At 49.5% G+C, this 18,178-nt stretch overlaps 1 protein-coding gene across 10 annotated transcripts in view; it reads right to left on the bottom strand.

Moving 5' to 3' along the window:
- Positions 1-18,178, bottom strand: part of SLC2A9 (solute carrier family 2 member 9) — a 240,038-nt gene that overhangs the window by 103,482 nt on the left and 118,378 nt on the right. For all 10 annotated transcript variants that reach the window (XM_041752340.1, XM_041752341.1, XM_041752338.1 and 7 more), the window contains one exon: positions 12,841-12,973. In XM_041752340.1, coding sequence (XP_041608274.1) covers positions 12,841-12,973 — 133 coding nt within the window. The remainder of the gene's footprint in view (positions 1-12,840; positions 12,974-18,178) is intronic.

Genomic DNA, 18,178 nt, shown 5'->3' with positions numbered 1-18,178 from the left:
AACCTTAATTCCATCTGGGGTCTCAATTCCATTGTCGTGTAACCTGTGATATCCACAGGTCCTGGGAATTAGGATGTGGACATCCTTCAGAGGAGAGGGATGTGGTTCTGCCTCCCACACTAGCACATAATAGTGATTTATTAAATGGTAGAAATCATTTTGAACTTATTCAGTGTGCAACGTTCTGTGCCATCTCACTGTCCCTTAGATGGAAAGTAGGCCACTCCAGCAATGACACTTGTGCCTACCCTGTTGTGTGAGCTTGTTCGTGGGTGGTAGCAGACCCTGAGCACTTGTTTTTCAGGAGCACTGGGACCAATACCACTTATGTCCCAACATGCCAGGTCCTGACCTCAGAACCCAGGCTGCGCCAACCTGAAGAAAGCCTCTCACCCAGTCCTGATTATACAGGTGGAGAAACCACAGCCCAGACAGGTCATATGACAGGAGTGGGGCTCCTGCCCCTGGCCAGTGTGTAACACCGGACACCGTGGTCTCTTTCGGTATCTGTCATCTGGAAGGGCTTAATGAGACTGATGCCTGGGAAATAACTAGCAGGGATGCTCAGATGATGCACATGTTCTGCTTTTGAGCATTTTCTGCAAGCTGTGTCTCATCCACAGACCGCCCAGTCAAAGCTGGGGCTTAGGAGTCTCCCTTCCTCTCTGCCCTGCAGGGAGCTCCTTGGTTCATAGAATATTAAAATCGACATCCTTGCCATTTCATTAAGTGCCCAGTCTATGAAGAACGAGTCATGGGATATTTGGGTGGCTGTTCTAGGATGTGTTCTGTTGCCCAGGTACAGCCATGGATCCCCCTCTACTCATTCGAGTGGCAGCCTCTCAGTCAGTGAGTCCTGAGAGGAGGCAAGTATCATATGCTGCCTCCTAGAAAGTGGGGCCATTCTGCAGGAACCCCATCTCCATCCTTATCACAGAGGACCTGTGAGAGTCCAGATGGGAAGTAGCTGCAAGAATCTCCCTCCTGAGAGTCAGGGAGCCTGGTTTTTGAGCTCCAGCTCTGTAAGTGGCCAGGTTGAGCAAGTTCCCAAATATCTCTAGGTTGAGTTGCTTATCTATGGAAAAGGGAGGCCCATTTGCTTTTGACCGGCCAAGGAATTCTGGAAAATTCAGTATTTTTAATGACCTTTAACAGGTGAGTGGTCTTCAACAGATTGAAGCACACTTTCAAGGCTTTTATTTCTTTCCAAAGCCTTGTCTATACAGTGCATAGCCAATGGAAGTCTGTGCTGGAGGCCGGGGACATGGCACTCAAGGAAACACAGTCTCTGCCCTTGAGAGGATCACTGTGTGGAGAAGGAGAGAAGGAGAGTCACAGAAACAGGCGGTGATACCACAGCATGGCCAGTGCCGGGGGGATGACTAGGGGAGGGAAGGATGACGCAGGACCATGACTGGCTAATGTTATGTGTCAGCGTGTCTGGGCCATGGCACCCAGACACAGTTGACCTTTGAACTGCGTGGATCCACTAATACATGGATTTTTTATTATGGCACTATTTGAATTTTCTCTTCCTTATAATTTTCCTAATAACATTTTCCTTTTTCTAGCTTACTTCATGGTGAGAATACAGTATACAATACATATAACATACAGCATATGTGTTAGCTGACTGTTCATGTTATTGGTAAGGCTTCTGGTCAACAGTTGGCTATTAATAGTTAAGTTTTTGAGAAGCCAAAAGTTATATATAGATTTTCAACTGTGTGGGCTGTTGGCAGGCCTAACCCCCACGATTTTTAGGGTTAACGATAAGTTGGTCAAACATCAGTCCAGATATCCTGGTGAAGAGAGTTTTTAGATGAGAGTCACATTTACATTGGTGGACTCTGAATAAAGTAGATTATTTTCCATAATGGGAATGGGCCTCATTTAATCAGCTGAAGGACTAAAAAGATTGAACTCCCAGGAAGAAGAGGTAAATCTGCCAGCAGATGGCCTCAGACTTCACCTGCAACATGAACTCTTCCCTGGGTCTCCAGGCCAGCAGCCTGCCCTGCAGATTTTGGATTTGCCAATTTCCACAATAATATGACCCAATTCCTTGAAATAAACCTCTCTCTCTCTTTCTAAAATATATTTACATATTTTTAATATTTACACAGACAACACACCCTGTTGGTTTTGTTTCTGTGGAGAGCCCTGGACTAATATAGGGCCATCCCAACCCTGCTGGGGACCTCAGGGAAGGCGTGGCTCCACCTCACTTCTTAGTTGAGTGCATGGTTCTAGAAGCACGTGGCTTCTATCTGTGTGGTGGCTGGAGAGATGTGCCTGTAGACCTCTGACCACAGGGATAGAACTGACCAAAGGCCACAGCTGCTGTGCTCTGCAAATCATCGCCCCATGTGTCCAGGCCATATTCTTCAGGGACTCTTGCAGACAATGGCAGGGACTGCTTGCAGACACAGCAGGGAAACCAAGGCATCCCTGTTCTAGGGACACAGGACTCCCCTGAGACTGAGGGGGTTTCCAGCCCCACCCTTCTCTTGCCCACTGAGGGTCCAACTGGTATCATGGTCTGTTGACTCCCTCCACGTTTCTTATACAGCCACTAACTCCAATAAAATCTGTGCCGCTTAGTCCCACTTGGTGTCCACTTCCCAGAGATCCCAGAGTGACACAGAAGTGACTCACACGGAGTCTGAGCTCCATGGAGAAGCATTGAGCTTCCATGGGAATAAGCTGGACCAAAAAGGAAGACAACTATTTCCAACCAGGCAGCATCTCCAGGTCCTCCTCAAGGCCCTCTGAGGCAGGCCCAACATTACAGAATGCTGTGGAAGGATCTTCATGATGCCCAAAGATCTGCAGGACCCCGAGGCCATTATTGGGCCCAGGGTACTCGTGGCCTCTATGGGAGGTTGTTTCCTCCACCCTTTCAACCAGGACCTACTTGATATACCACGAATGTTTGTTGACTGGCTGATTTCAGCCACATGATCATAATCACTGACCCTGTGTTACCACATGTTTTCACACATCATGGAGCATTCTCACATCTGTGATCTCAACCTGAGGATCCTTCTGGGCCCTGGAGATAAGCACTGTGTTCCTCTCATTTCACAGCGGTGGGGGGAGGGGACACTGAGGACATGTCTGAGACAATGGGCAACTCGCCTGGACTTACGGTTACCGTGCGGGGAGGCAGGGGCAGCACCCAGCCCGGCTGCCTCTCCATCCACCCCGGGCCCAGAGTGTGGCACTGTGGCACCCGGGCGCTTCCAGACAGCCAGGCAGCATCAGAACAGCAGCAGTGAGGTTACCAGGTACACAAAGGAAAGAAAAGCACGTAAACTTAATGGCTGACACCAGAGTGTCTCGGAAGGAGAGAAGTGACTTGGCTGAGAAAGTATTTTGACAAACACCTGGAGTGGAAGGTGTTTGCTGAACATCTGCACGTTGTCTGATTCCAGCTTTGGAAGGGAAGGCAAGCTAGCAGGGGAGGAATGCGAGCTCCAGGGCCACCCAGAAGGCAGAGGGGACCATGAGCAGTGGTGAGAGGGAAAAGAAGAGGGTGCTGAGCCGCAGGGACCTCAGGCCTGGAGTCCCTCCCGAAATCTTCAATATAGCCTTGAAATATTTAAGGGCTGCGGGCTGCGTGCCTGCTGCTATGGTGCTTGAGGAAACCAAAGCTTCCTGAAGTTCAGGTTGGGGTGTTTATGATGCAAGGTAGAGCAGCACACAGGGAGGCTGGTGCCCCCCACAGCCTGGAGCCCAGAAATGCTCAGCATTTCCAAGACATCTTGAAGAGGGCTTGGACCTGCCTTGTGCTGTAAAATTGGGGCTCCAGGCAATTCCCCCAGCTCTTAAGGCATGAAGACCCCCAGTAGGCTCAGGGCTGCACAAGATTGGCAGCAACCACAGACCCAATACAGAAAGCATCCCCTGCTTGGCTGGAACCCTTTACGATTCCCTCAATTTAAAGGGATTCAGTCTGGAATGAAGTGTATGAGCAAGTTCAAGATGTGCCTTTGTGCTCCGGGAACTCAGGGTGGTTTCTGAGCTGTTTTCTTGATCCTTTAGACCCTTGGATGTTTTGTAGGAAGGCACCTGGTCCTTTGCTTGGCAGCCAGCCCATGAGCAGGGTCTCCAGCCAGGGGAAAGGGAGTCCTGAGAGGTAATTACTCCAGGGGCATGGAGGGGGGTACTCTCAGGAGTCACACATCGGGCTCACACAATAAATATGACAACAGAGCACGACCAGCGGAGGGCTTGGTCTTCCTAGAGCAGGTTAACTGTGCTGGCTGAGGCAGGGAGAGGACCTGGGAGGAGGTTTCCTCCTCTGCCAGGTTCAGGTGCCCTCTTCCTAGGGGGCAGGGCACTAAAACTGCCCCTCCCCCTCTCCCTTGTCATCGTCATCTCCCAGGGGACGCCGTGTGCCAAGTATCCCCAGGTAAGAGCCGTCTGGGAGGGGCTGGCCATACCAGGGCTTCCTTCCTAGGCACATGGCTTTGTTTTTGGTGGATGCATTTGGTGGTTAGGAGGCTGCAGGGGCACATCAGACATCCTCCCTTATCCAGAGCCCGCCCAGCACAAAGCACAGCTCTCTCACAAAACGGTGATCTCCACCTGAGGAGGGCACGTGCTTTCCACTCCCTGCTGGAGTCTGAGGTGCTATCCATTCACTCTCTTCCTCAGTTAATCTCCAAGCTTCCTATTCCGTGTTGAGGTTTGAGTGCCCCCCCTAGAGGAAGGGCTTGTTCTATATCCAGATGAATTCCTAAAGGCTTTTTTCTAAAGGAGCAAGGGGCCTGGGGTTAGGGGTGTCTGAAGGTTAGGGCAGCAACAGGTACCTTCTTCCCCTTTGTAAATAGTATTTTTATACTTTCTCCTCACCATCTCAGGCTTTATATGTGGGAGCCCCTGAATGGAGGGAGGGGGGTGTCCTCGCCCCCACCTGGAGCAGGTGAGGGTGGGGCAAAGGCATGTATTTAAAGAAAATTAAATTTAATAACAAGTTTCTCTAAAAAAAAAAAAAAAAAAAAAAAAAATCCCTTTCTCCCTGCCTTCTTCCCAGGCTGTCCTACTTGCTTCTACTATTTCCATGCTTTTGTGATCACATGGATTTCTTTTTTTTTTTTTAAGATTTTTTATTGATTTATTAGAGACAGAGAGAGAGACAGAGGGAGAAGCAGGCTCCATGCAGAAAGCCCGACGTGGGACCTGATCCCAGGTCTCCAGGATCACTCCTGAAGGCGGCGCTAAACCGCTGAGCCACCGGGGCTGCCCGTGGATTTATTTCTGTTCTATTTCCCCCCACTGAGCATTATGTCCTAAGGATGCCTTCATGATGCTACAATCATTTTATAATTGCTAAACAAGTGAATCAAGTTGGGAGAAAGAATTTTCAGCTCAGAATACAGACACACAATTGCTTAACCATCTTCTGCTGTTAAAGGTGCCTGTGTGGAGTTTCAGCCTGGCTCAAATACAGGAAATCATAATATTGCAGAGGCAATTTTCTGGGCTTTAAGTGCAGCAACCAAGGGATCAGCTATGTTGTGCTAATGAACTTGTCTGCACACACTGTGTGTTACAATTACAATTGTACGTGTACACACACAAGGGAGCACAATGTACTTTAATGACCCCAGGTTTAGAGAGAGGCAAGCTGAATCTGAACCTCATTCCTTATTTTATCGGGGGCTGCAGGCGAGCTGTTCAACCCTGATTACAGGTCTCCCTGAAATTTTCGGTGTCCCAAAGATTTGTGACTCCCAGGGATCATGAAAGCAGAGCATCTGGCAGGTCAGAGGCACCTGACAATTTACAGCAACAGGATGGTGTGTTGGAAAGAAAAATCTTTGAAAGCTTCGTGCCCAGAGACCTTTCGCCCAATTACTTATTGTAAAGAAAAATAGAAACAATCAGAATGCCCAGCAATGTTGAAAGTTCAAGTAAAAAAAAAAAAAATTTAACAGTATTTAAAAATAAGATAAATTTGTAGTTCAGCCTGAACAGATTTTGCTTATTTAAACTGATGTTATGCTGCTGCTGTAAAACACCAGACTAGAGGCCTGAAACAACAGGAAGTTTTTATGTGACGGTCCTGGACGTCAGAAGTCCACAGTGGGTCTCACGGGACTAAAACCAAGGTGTCACAGGGCTGTGATGTTTCTGGAGGCTCCGGGGGAGAATCCGCCTGCTGGCCATTTCCAGCCTCGAGAGGTGTCCCGTCCTGCACCCACAGGGCACTCTTAGTCTTCCTCTGACTCTGACACCTGCTGTCACGGCCACATATCCTTCTTTGACCTTGTCCTTCCTCCCTCGATCACTTACAGGGAGCTTTGTGATGATACTCAGTTCATCTGGACAATCCAAGACAACTGTCCCCACCTCGAGATCCTTAAGGCGGTCACATCAGCAAAGTCCCTTGTGCCATGTCAGGTGCCATTCACAGGTTTTAAGCATTGGGATGGGGACACACTTGGGGGCCCTCATTCTGCCAGCCACACATGACAAGATACAAGCAGTAATGAGGAGACATGCTCAGGACACAAGATGGGGGCTGGGGATAAAAGCAGCCTCATATATGAATCCGAGTGATGATCCCCATGTAAACATGATGGAAATGTGATGCAAAAGGACTGAAAAAGTTCTGGTATAAATGACAGCTGATTGGTAAGAGGGCTGAAGAGCTGGGTGATTTTTTTCCCTCTAATATTAAACAAATTCTTTATTCCCAGAGGAAAAAAATTCATTCACGTTAGCCAGCAGAATCCTGTTCTTCAAAGGCGAGGTGACGCAGAAAGGACAGAAGCAAACAATCCCCTTGTATGCGTGCAATCCTTTATAGTTGACAACGCCCCCCCTCACCCCCCCATTCTCCTTGACTTGACTACCTCGCCCTGAGGCAGGGCACGGATTAGGAAACCAAGGCCTACAGAATGTTGGGAGGTAGGGCACCGGGGCATGATTGAGCCCCACCTTCCAGCAGTTTCCACGGGTTCCTCCCATTCCCGCCCAGTGCTCAACACCTCTACAAGCAGCCTGTTCCATCTTGCATCTCCGCTCTAGTGGTGACCCGCTGTGGCTTCTCCCATTTGGTTCTGAATCTGTCACCCCAAATAAGGCTGCTTTTCCTTCCCCTGGAGAGCCTGTCAGTGTCATCTCTTTATGAAACTGGACAGGCTGGAGGCAGACAGGACGGCAGCCATCCTGGCCGTGAGTCAGGAGGGGCTTGGGGAGGATGCCAGGAGAGCAGAAAGAACAGGGGATGCTCACATCATGGTGGGTGCATTGGGGCAGACACCCGAGACCTCCAGGCTGTGCGTGCTCTGGGCTTTCATCTAGCTCTGCCGCCACATGGACGTGCCCGACAGTCTGGGCCTCACACCTGGCCATCCACGGGACCTGTGCTCCTCTGGAGGCCAGCTGTTGTAATGGTTTCGGAAAAGCTCATGTTTGCAATTCTCCTCTGACATGAATTCATTTGCATATAGTTCTTGACTTAATAAAAACCAGACCTCTGGTAGCCAAGGTGGGGTAATTCACCCCTCGCTAAAAGAAACTGAGGCTAGCTGTCTCCATCAAGGGCCATTACGGGGACCTGCTTCCATCTACCTGGCATGTGACCTTGTCCCCTGGAACAGCCCCTTCGTCCAGCTCAGGTCACTGAGGCATATTACAGAGAAGGGGCCTCATGACATTCCCTAAGGCACTAGGCATCATTAGAAATGTAGCGAGATGCAGACAGTTGCTTTCACTGGAAGGAGGAAGACCTTCTCACGGGGTGGGTGTAGGAGTGCCGTGGAATGTTCAGGAGTGATAAATGAAGGTAGTTCCCATTAATCTCAGGGCTTAGCTGAGTGGGTCCAGAGCTCATTCAGCCTCACCTTTATGTAAGTATCATAGGGCTGTTAAAATAGTGCCATTTGGAAGGAGCCCAAAGTAGCCTTCAGAGCACCCAAAATGCCTCAGCCTGGTTGGTCTTACTGGTCCCAGGCAACAGTACTTCCAACGTACCAGGGGCCAGATGCTATTACTCCTTCTTCCCTCTTCCTCAGGAGCAGTCCTAACTCTCTGTGGCTACAGGGTATTAATTGATGACATTTCCCAGGCTCCTTGGCAGATAGGAGAGGCCACATGATCACATTCTGACCAAACAGATACACAGAGTGTGCGAGCCTTCAAGGAGACTTCTCAAGTAGACAGGCAAGCGATCCCTCCCTCCCACCTTCCTCCTCCTAGCTGGAATACAGCTGTGACAGCAGCCACTTTGGACCCTGAGGCAACCCTCTGAGGATGGCACATAGAGGGATTAGAAGGAACAAAGTCCCTGACACCACAAAGGATCAGAACATAGATCGCCTACCTTCAACATTTTCTTATGCGTGAGAGAGAAATAAACTTCTATTTGGTCTAACACACTACCGTTGGGTTTTCTATCATAAGGTGGTGGACCTGAATCCTGACCCACATACCTTTCTCTCCAAAAAAGATGAAAGAAACAATCTTCCCCTAGAGCATGGTTCCAACCCAAATTACAGTGGTGGCCAACAGTGACAGTCTCCCTTTTCTGTTCAGGCCAGGGTTCTAGCCTGTCACTGGCTGCTGCAGAAACACACTCCATCGTATCCACAAAACCACCACTACCTCTGAACTCTCCACTAAGTCTAAATGCCCGGTTGGGATTCCGGCAGCAAAGACCAATGTGGACCACAGGTGAGGGGTGATGGAGCACTCCCAGGAAGGGAGCTTTCAGAGGTATCACTTCTGGCGATGGGCATCTATTCCCCTTCCTCTCTTGCCTGTATCTTTTTCTTGAAGCTCTCCTCCCCTGGTCCCTGTAATTCTAGTAGAGGGGTAAGTCAAACATCACAGCCCCCACCCCCCAATTACCAGATGGGATAGTAATCCCCAGGCAGGCCACTCAAGGAATTTTAATTCCCAGGGAAGCAACTGGTTCAAGGACGGCTATGTGACCTAATAAGGGCCAATTAGGGTTCTTTCCTGCAGGGGTTGAGGTATATGCTATGTAAAAAGGGAATCTGTGTCCCCCTAAAACAGTGTTATAAAGTTGGAACCGCTCAGGACTATCTTGATGCCAAGTGGAGAGAGATTGTCTAAGAATAAAGCCAATGAATCCTAAAAAGGTCTAGGATTTGGAGAGAGAGAAGAGAGAGAGAGAGAGAGAGAGAGAGAGAGAGAGAGAGAGCCTTCATAGCTTGATTTTAGCTCTTGGACCCCACTGTGTCTGAAGGAATTCCAGTCCCTTCCCTCCCTATTATGAGGAAGAACTCTTATGGTTCGCTCCTGATATGACCTTCCTCCTGGATGGGCCACTGAAAGTAACATTTTCATCCCATCGCCTCTGCTCCTGCATCCATATTTCCATTGCTGTCAAACTTGGGCCAGAGAGCAGGGTGTTAATTTTTGGTGACCTCAAATACCACTCACAGGGACATGACTTAAGAGTTTCCCTTTTGCTTAGGCTGCATTTTCTGTCTCTTACACCCCAAAGGGTCCTGCTCAATGCCACTTTCCCAATCCTCATGACTGAGGCATTTATTGCCCTATCACGCTGCCTATGCTAATATTTAATTTCTATCAATTCAATATCCCCCCTTTCTCACAGTGGAAGTTTGGGCTCTTTTCCCTATTTTTAGACACTGGGGGCTTCTCCTCAACTCCTCTCCAACAAGAGGGCCACCGGTAACTTGAGACCAAATTAGAACTATGAACTGCGGGTGGGGTAGGGTGGGAAATCCTGCAAGGGGGCTGTGATATGGTTGGGTTGCATCCATGGCCCTGATTCACGACCTCCCTACATGTGTGTCCTTTGCTTTGTAGCTGTGTACCAACCTCAACGCCCCCCGACAGTGGGCTTTACCATGTCAGTTACTTTGGCCAATAGGATTTTTAGCTGATTTGAAGCTTGAAAAACCATTTGTAGGGTCACCTGCATGGCTCAGTGGTTGAAAGTCTGCCTTTGGCTCAGCTCGTGATCCTGGGGTCCTGGGATTGCGTCCTGCACTGGGCTCCCCACAGGGAGCCTGCTTCTCCCTCTGTCTGTATCTCTGCCCCTCTCTCTGTGTCTCTCAAGAATAAATAAATAAAATCCTAAAAAAAACTCAAAACACTTGTGTTTTCTACTTCCTCTCTGGGAACTCTTGAGTTCACCATGAGAATGTGCCTGAGCCAGCCCACTGGAAGATGAGCCCATGGAACAGAGTTGAGGCCAGCCTAGGTCAGTCAGCGGACCACCAGACACACCAGAGAACTTCTGTTAAGACCAGAAGCATTGCAAGGGCGAGCTCTATCGAGATTAACAGAAGTCCACTGCTGGCCCATACACTTGAGAATCATAAATACTACTGTTTTAAGCCAGTGAGTTTTGAGGTGGTTTGATGGGCAGCATTATTATAAGCAATAGCTGACAGCTGCAGGGCCTCTGTCCCCAAATTACCAACAGATCAGACAAGGCATATCTCCAACAGTGCCAAACTAAGTAAGTGCTGGGTAATAGAATGTGTTTTGTTTATGCCAGAGGTTCTAGAGCAAGACTGTCAATGTTCAAATCCCAGTGCCACCACTTGTTAGCTTTGTGTCCTTGATCAAGTTATCTTGTCTTTTTTTTTTTTTTTAAATGGGAATAATAATGTGATCTACTTTCCATGGTTGGGAGGCTTTAATGGTCTAATATATGTGAGGTACTTAGAATGATACAGTTCTCAACACAGATGTGCCATTCACGAGTTTGCCCATCTCTCCTACCCTCGCCCTCACCTCCTGGAGGGCTGGGACGCTATCCTGCTCTCCCCTCTCTCCCCATCCACCTGGCAGAGAGCCCAGTACAGTAAACATCTGTTGTTTGCTGAACGTCTGGAGTGAAATTCCACTTTTATTAGCACAGATGCAAATTTCAAAATTCTCTTTCAACCTAAGGCCAACAACATCTTTGTTCTTTGTCTAAAGCACACGTGTAATATTTATCATTTTTTATAACTAGACTTCTCTCTCACTCCCTACTGTGCTGTGAAATAAACCTTTTTCACTCTCAGGCATTTACATGCCCTGCCCATTCCAACCATGCTTAATTGATGCATTTCCCAAGTTCTTGCTGATGAAGCCAGGAGGGATGGAACTGGAGGAATCACCACCTTCCACTGATCCATAATCTGGCTACTTTTGGAACTCAGTTCCCTTTGGCTCTTTCTCAGGCACAGTAGTTTTGCTCCAGAGCCTTCTCTCTGACAACCAGCCTCCTTCTCAGCAGCCTGACTTCTGGATGGTTTGCCTCCCCAGGGGTCCCGTGGAAAGTTCCCTGGAACACGATCCACTGGTGTCTCTGTGCATGAGCAGGGTGGGAGGAAAACATCTGGTTCCAGTCCTCCTCCTGACACTTAGAGCTGTAAGATGGGGGAGGGATGAGCACTGGGTGTTATGCTATATGTTGGCAAATTGAACTCCAATAAGAATAATAAAAAAGATGGGGGAGGGCTGTTAACGGGAATCCCCTGGAGGGGGACAGGATCAAGTCCCACCCCTACTGCCATGCTCTTGAAAATTTTGTGACCATGGGCACTCCGCTAAAGAAAGATCTGCAGTTCCCATTATCTTTATAAAGGCATCAGAAACCAAAAACCGAAAACCACAGCCTTGGTCAGGTCACCTCAGCCCTGTAAGCCTCACTCAGTTCTTTTGTGTAAACAGTGAAGGTAATGAGAATGTCATCTGATTCCACATTTTACAGGAATGCTGTAAATGAGAAAATAGATCCTGACCATACCCTGCTAGGCAAAGAGATGCAATTATTAGTATCCCATTTGTTAATTCAGAAAATGCTTAGGTTGTTTGGATTTTAAAATGCATTGCACAAATTATAGTAAACTAAGGACTATATAATTCTCAATTTTTTTTCTCAGATGTGGACATTAGTGAAATTTACACCAGAGGACAGAATGGATAAGAAAATGGACAGAGTTCTCAGAATAATGACAACAAATGCTACTATGAACCTCATATGTATCATCTAATTTAATCATCATAACAAGCCCAGAGGGAGGGTTATATTAATTCCTTCTACGGATGAGGATCCCGAGGCTCAGGAAGGTTAGAATAAGGTCAGGCAGCAGAGCTGGGGATGTGAAAGCAGCACTGGTTCATCCAGCCCCTCATGCGTAACAGAGGTGCTGTCAGCTGTCTCCTTTTACAAGAAGGATGCATTGTTCATTCCAGTTGTCTATGTCTGGGCAAAATAGGTTGCCTTTTCAGGGCCCTGTAGGAATGCCTCTGATTCTGAATGCTCTGCATCTGACCCGGCACCTCATCATTCAGGGGATCTAAGGAAAGTGACCTAAAACCAGTCCCCAGCCCTATCGTGCACATCATGTTTCTCTCCTGTAAAATGGGCATGCTCTGTGTCTCCTTCACGGAGCTGCTGGTGCCCAGCCCATGCTGGCAGGCTATAGGTGCTCATATTGCACTTGCATGTTTCCTTTCCTTATGAGTCTTAGGACAGCAGAACCAGGAAGTGAAGAAGAGAGGTGGGGAAGAGAGCCAAATAGACCTAAACCGCTATGTAACTGGGTTCCTATTGTCTTGTGGTTGGGACCACCTGAGACATGGCAATGGGGAGACACTGCCCAGATGTGAGCAGACCTGAGTCTTATCCAGCTCTGTCCTGGCTTTTCCAGGATCCCTGTATGATCTGTGTGCCCACTGCAGGCTGTTGGGAAGATAAAGCAACACAGGTGTCCAGGGGCACCTGGTGCAGTGTCCGCAGAGAGGAATGAACCCAGCTCCCAGCGTGCCCTACAGTGCTGCCCCCCGTGAAGAGGCTTGAGCTATATATGAAAGGCCATGGGCTCCTACCTTTCTCGGCTCCTGCCTGGTCATGCTTCTCAAAGAGCAGGAAGCGCGGGCTCTCAGGGAGGAAGGGCAGGCTCACCAGCTGGACCAAGGCAGGGACAGCAATCACTCCAAACAGGTATGGCCAGGTGCTCTCCTGCAGGGAGAAAGAGGCAGCCAGTGAATGGTTGTGGCCTTCAGTCATCCTGCTGGGGCTCGGCCCCTAGGCCAAACAGCATTGGCCCTCTGCAGAAGTCCCTACTGCACCAGCGTGATTCCCACCAACAAAGGCTGAGTACAAGACCGGACACAGGTTTAGCACCAGCCTCACGTGTATGGCGTTCTCCATGCACGAGGTTGGCCAGTCCTCAGAGCCACCTGTGGGGTTCAGGGGGCCCAAGGCCACTCAGGGATCTCAGGACCAGCTGATGCCATGACCCCTGGGGCATCATGGTAAGCCCTGGGGGAAACCACGCTCACAGCCCCTGGAAATCTCTGTCTCTTCACCAGTGGATGGGGACAACCACAGCCACTTCGCAGGCTGTCCTGAGAGTGCGATCGGATAGTGTTTGGGCTGTGGGGCCTGGCACACAGTAGATGCATGGAAGAAGCTACTGTTTCTGCTGGTCCCAGCTCCCAGATGCCTCTGCGGCCCATAAGACCTGACCCATAGTAGTCTTGTCTGAGGACATACAAAGGCAGTGGCTGTAGCTTCCCTGATTCCCACGGGTTGGTGTGGTGGGGCTGGGGCACAGCTTGCCCCTTAGGCAGGGGATTCTTCTCTGTCCAGGGCTGGGAAGGTGAGCCTGGGCCACTCAAGGGGCATTTGGATGACCTCATGCAGCCCCCGTGGTCTTAATGCAGCTCAATGCAGCCGGAGCTGTTCCTATGCTGACCTGAGCAGCAGTCTTCTTGAGCTGCTTTTTTTTTTTAACCAAGTTTACAAACAAAGCTCTCACTGTGCCTCTGCAAGAAGAGAATGCCCACAGGAGGCAGTTCTGATGGGGAGAAAGCAAAACGCTCAATGCTAAATTCTTGACATGTTCTATTTCCTCGGAAAGCGAATAGAGACCCACAAAGAGGCACGTTCAGACCTGAAAAGACTTCACACTTGGCTGTTGGGCCAAGGCTCAGGTGGCTTCAGGTCAGGTTCTGAGAACCCCCAGGGGCAGAACTTCACTGTCATGTTGTCCCAGGCCTAGCTCCCTAAGGAGGCCCTTGAGCCCAGAGACACTGGTAGGTTCCCAGTTCCCAGATTGCACGAGGTTCCAGCAGGCAGAGACCCCTGAAGCATGGAGTGGGCCAACTGGCTCACAGAAGGCCAACAACCAGGTCCTGATTGTAAAGGGATCCTCAATCCTACTCCCTTTTCTGTGTATAATAATGATTTATTTTCACAAGCTCCTTTGATGTCCCCACCGCCGTGGGAGGAATTGGCCAGGCCAACACCAGCTTGGGGATGGGTGGAGAACTCCGTGTGAGAGACCAGGGGGAGATGGAAGGCAGAAGAGTGGTTGCTGGGGGGTGGGGGGGTGGGCGGAGGGAACGGGTTCAGGGACAGTGACTCAGTGACTGCCCACGGGAATGGGCTTCCTTTCTGGGGATGATGACAATATTTGGGATTAGAAAAGACCCATGATTATGCAGCTTTGTGAATATACTAAAAATCTTAGAAGGATGGCTTTTATGGTAGATGAGTTACAGCTCCATTTCTTTCTTTTAAGACCGAGCAAGAAAGAAAAATGACTCACATGCAAGTGGGATTTTCGCGATGCCTACTTGGTGTGTGTATGTTGTTGCTGATTTTGTTTCTTCTTAGCGTTTACCTGCTGCCTCAGTAAAAGCAAAAACAGAAAGCTGGGGGGTGGGTTGAGGAAAGACAAGGGAATTAACCCAATTAAGCTCCTACTATGTGCCAAGCATAGTGTGAGGTTGTCACACAATTGGTTTATTTCACCTCCCGCCAGCCAGAAAGGCCAAAGCTGTTGCTGCATGTTCCAGGTGTGGAGACAGAAAAGCCCACGCTGAGGCCTGCCAGCCAGTTGCTGTGCAGATGGGAATCAAGCCAAGTTCCTCCCACAGGATTTTGGGGGGCTTCCAGGGGGTGATCCTCAATGCTACCAAAGGCTGGGAAGAGGAGAGAAACTGGAAGGGCAGTCCTGGAGTATGGAACAGCATGTAGCACTGTGGCCTGATCCATTCAGGTTCACTGGGAAACAACCCACCATAGTGGGAACGTAGGGCCAGAGGATGCTCATGGAGGCTGGTCATGCACAGCTTTACTGCCATTCCATGCAGCTTGGACGTGTCCTTGAGGACAACCAGGAGCTGTAGAAGGGTCTGCACACCTACTTCCTTGAATCTATGGTCCAGCATTTCTGGTGTCACGGTATCAGTGAGCACAGTGAGTGGATTTCTATTATTAATGACCAGCCAAGTCTGTGGTACAGCCTGTGATTGTGAAGTCTTAAATGCAAAGACGTGTGGACTCTTTCCCAAAGACATCACTCTGGTGGCTGGTCTGGTCTCCACTTCTGGAGTAAAGTGGGTACTACTGATGTCAGGGTGGGTGACCCCTAACTCAGGATGCTAATGGTGTCTGGATGGAAGAGGGTGAATGGCAGGATTGTCCAGAGTAGAGCCTGGGTGCCACGTTACTCAGGAGGTGCTGAGCTTAGCCAACAGTGGAGTTCACGAACTTGCTTCCTATGAAATCCCAGCTGTCTGGATTTGAATTTTACCTCTTTTCCCCCTTCTCTCTGGCCAACCTAACTGCCTATGCTTAGTCTTCTCATCTGTAAGATGGGGTAACACTACTACCTGTTCATGGGTCAGGAGTATTACATGAGTTAATGGATATAACAAGAGCTCAACAGGACCCTGCAACTCTAAGTGTTCAACAGGAAAGAGTGGTTTTTATTATCAACTGTGATGAGAAGCCCATTACATAGATAATCTTCTTGAATTTCAACATAGCCCTCGGAGGTACAGAACACGATCACACTCAGGTTTCAAAAATATTCCCTGCTGCACAGAGAGGTTACAGGGCTCATTGAGGCCACAATATGGTTCCAGATATTCATGAATATTCAAAAATATTCACTGCTGCACAGAGAGGTTACAGGGCTCATTGAGGCTACAATATGGTTCCAGATATTCATGACTGAACACCAGGTCTTGGGTCTGAGAACCTGAGTTCTGATCCACGAAGCCTGACCGCAGGTGCCTCAGATACCAGGGAGGGGTCACCAGGGTACCAGACATGGGATCTGACTTTCTTCCATTGCCTCAGGCCAAAGAATCCTCAGTGGCCGTTGACAGTGCTCCTGGGCATTTGGTCCCACATGGAGCCAAGGACTCAGCATTTTGTAACACCATGTAGACTTCTTGCCTCCTGAGGACAGAGCCCATGCCTGGCACAGTGTCTCTGGGAGAAACAAGCAAGTATGGGAAGGGGCTGTTGTGCCCATTGATCACCTTCACACAGGCCCCTGGGCAACCTGAGGACAGCCTCTAACTTTCCTTTTCAGGAGCTGTTCAAAACAGAAGGTGTGTTTTAAAGAATATGTATTTCTCGCCTAACGCAGGACCACAAGGTGCTACGCAAAGTCAATCTCAGATGAGCCTTTGCAAGGCCGGTTAGAGCCTCCTGTGTGCGGCAGAGCGTGAGGTCAGAGTTCTTAAACCTGCTTATTTTACTTGGGAGGAAAGAAAAATGTATCATCTTGTTGGTCAAGATGATTTCCAACTCCCTCTCAGGCAAGGTGAGGGGGTCGCACAAGAACTCAGTTATCTTGTTCTTGCAACTGCAAGGTTTCCTTTCTAAAATAGACTTCGGAGTTGCGTTCTCCCCAAGCTGTCGATGACTCTAGGCCTTTCCATAAATCATATCCTCCTGGACTGCGATGAGACAGCACAAAATCTTAAGTAGAGTTGGAACCATTGGTCTTACCCCACGTCAGGTTGTTAGGGCACACATCGCAGTGTGCTCTCCTCCCCCAGACAAGCAGGGCAGGGATGGGGATGCTGGTCAGCAGGTGCGCACGCCACCCACAGGACAGGCTCCAGGGCCAGCAGCTCGGTGCTGCTTGAGGCAAGAAGGGGAGGAAGGAAGCCTACCTCACAAAGCCAATGGGGGGACGGAAGGAAGCATTTTTCTATTTCATCATATTTAGGACCTGATTATAGTAACAGCTAAATGTGTGTTGAGCACTCCACGTGGAGTTTCTTGGATGCGGGAGTCCGCATCTCTTCCAAAGGCTCCTGTCCTCTGCAGCACTAAGGAATCCAGGGTCGAGGCTACGGAGTACTGTCGCGGAAGTCGCGCCCTGTACTGCTACTAAAATCTCCAATCTCCAAGCTGACAGCCCACAGAGCAGGCTTATTAATCACGCTTTTAATTTTCTGCATTTTCCAGTGCTTTGGCATCTGGGGTCCTTACTGATCCTGCAGAGACTGCCCCTCCCAGGGATGGCTAAGGCTGGTCCTAGTCAACAACTTGCCCTAGAGCATGTCTTTCACATGCAAACCAACCAGAGCCCATCCCCTGCAGTGACCTCCTTTATCCAATTGTCACACATAAGTCAATATTACCCCTCACCCTCCCACCCCGCTGCCCCAGTTCCCAGAAGGTCAGGTACCAGATAGCTAGACAGCCCCCACAGCCCAGAACCCACCTGAAATCAGTCCAACTATGCAAGTCCTAAACTTGCTCAAGCTTGTCTACCCTGCCTGGCTCACTACTGATGCAGAAACCAAAATAAAGTCTCTCCCCTCCCTCCTTCTGCTACCTGAGAGACCCTGGTGCTTGCTCTGTGGCCCTGCATGGGGTGGCATTGGCTCTGTGCTTGGGAACAGTGAATAATAAACTCCTTTCAAAAGCAGTGTCTCCATGCCTGTCGCCTGATTAAAGTCAATCCCAGGTACATTTAAGCATGGCTGGGCCACCCCTTCCCGAGGCATGACAAATGCAGGTTCTTGCTGCGGGCAACCACTTCTCTCTGCACCCCAGGCCTGGCCTTCCAGGCCACTCTCCCAGTTCTCCTCCAGCTCCCTCAAGCACCCCGGGGATGTGAGCCCAATTTTCTTTCTGTTTATCTCCAGCACTTCCCCCAGGGCCGAGGGTCTTAAATTCAGCTGCACATTGGAATTGCTCAGAGAGTTTTAAAAACTGCTGGTGTGTACTGTCTCTCCCACTTAGAGATCTGAGTTTTCTGGTCTGGGAGCGTGGCCTGGGTGTCAGGTTGCTCATATCTCCAGGTGGCTCCAGTGGCAATGAGAGCCTAGGGCTTCCTCTCCACCTGCAGTGCCTGGTGGTGCAGGACCCAGAACTGAGGGGCTCATCCTCCAGCTGCCAGGAGTG

Source organism: Vulpes lagopus, chromosome 4 (assembly GCF_018345385.1).
Source record: "Vulpes lagopus strain Blue_001 chromosome 4, ASM1834538v1, whole genome shotgun sequence".
In the NCBI taxonomy this organism is placed as follows: Eukaryota; Metazoa; Chordata; class Mammalia; order Carnivora; family Canidae; genus Vulpes; species Vulpes lagopus.
This window is presented reverse-complemented; position numbering and strand designations above follow the sequence as displayed.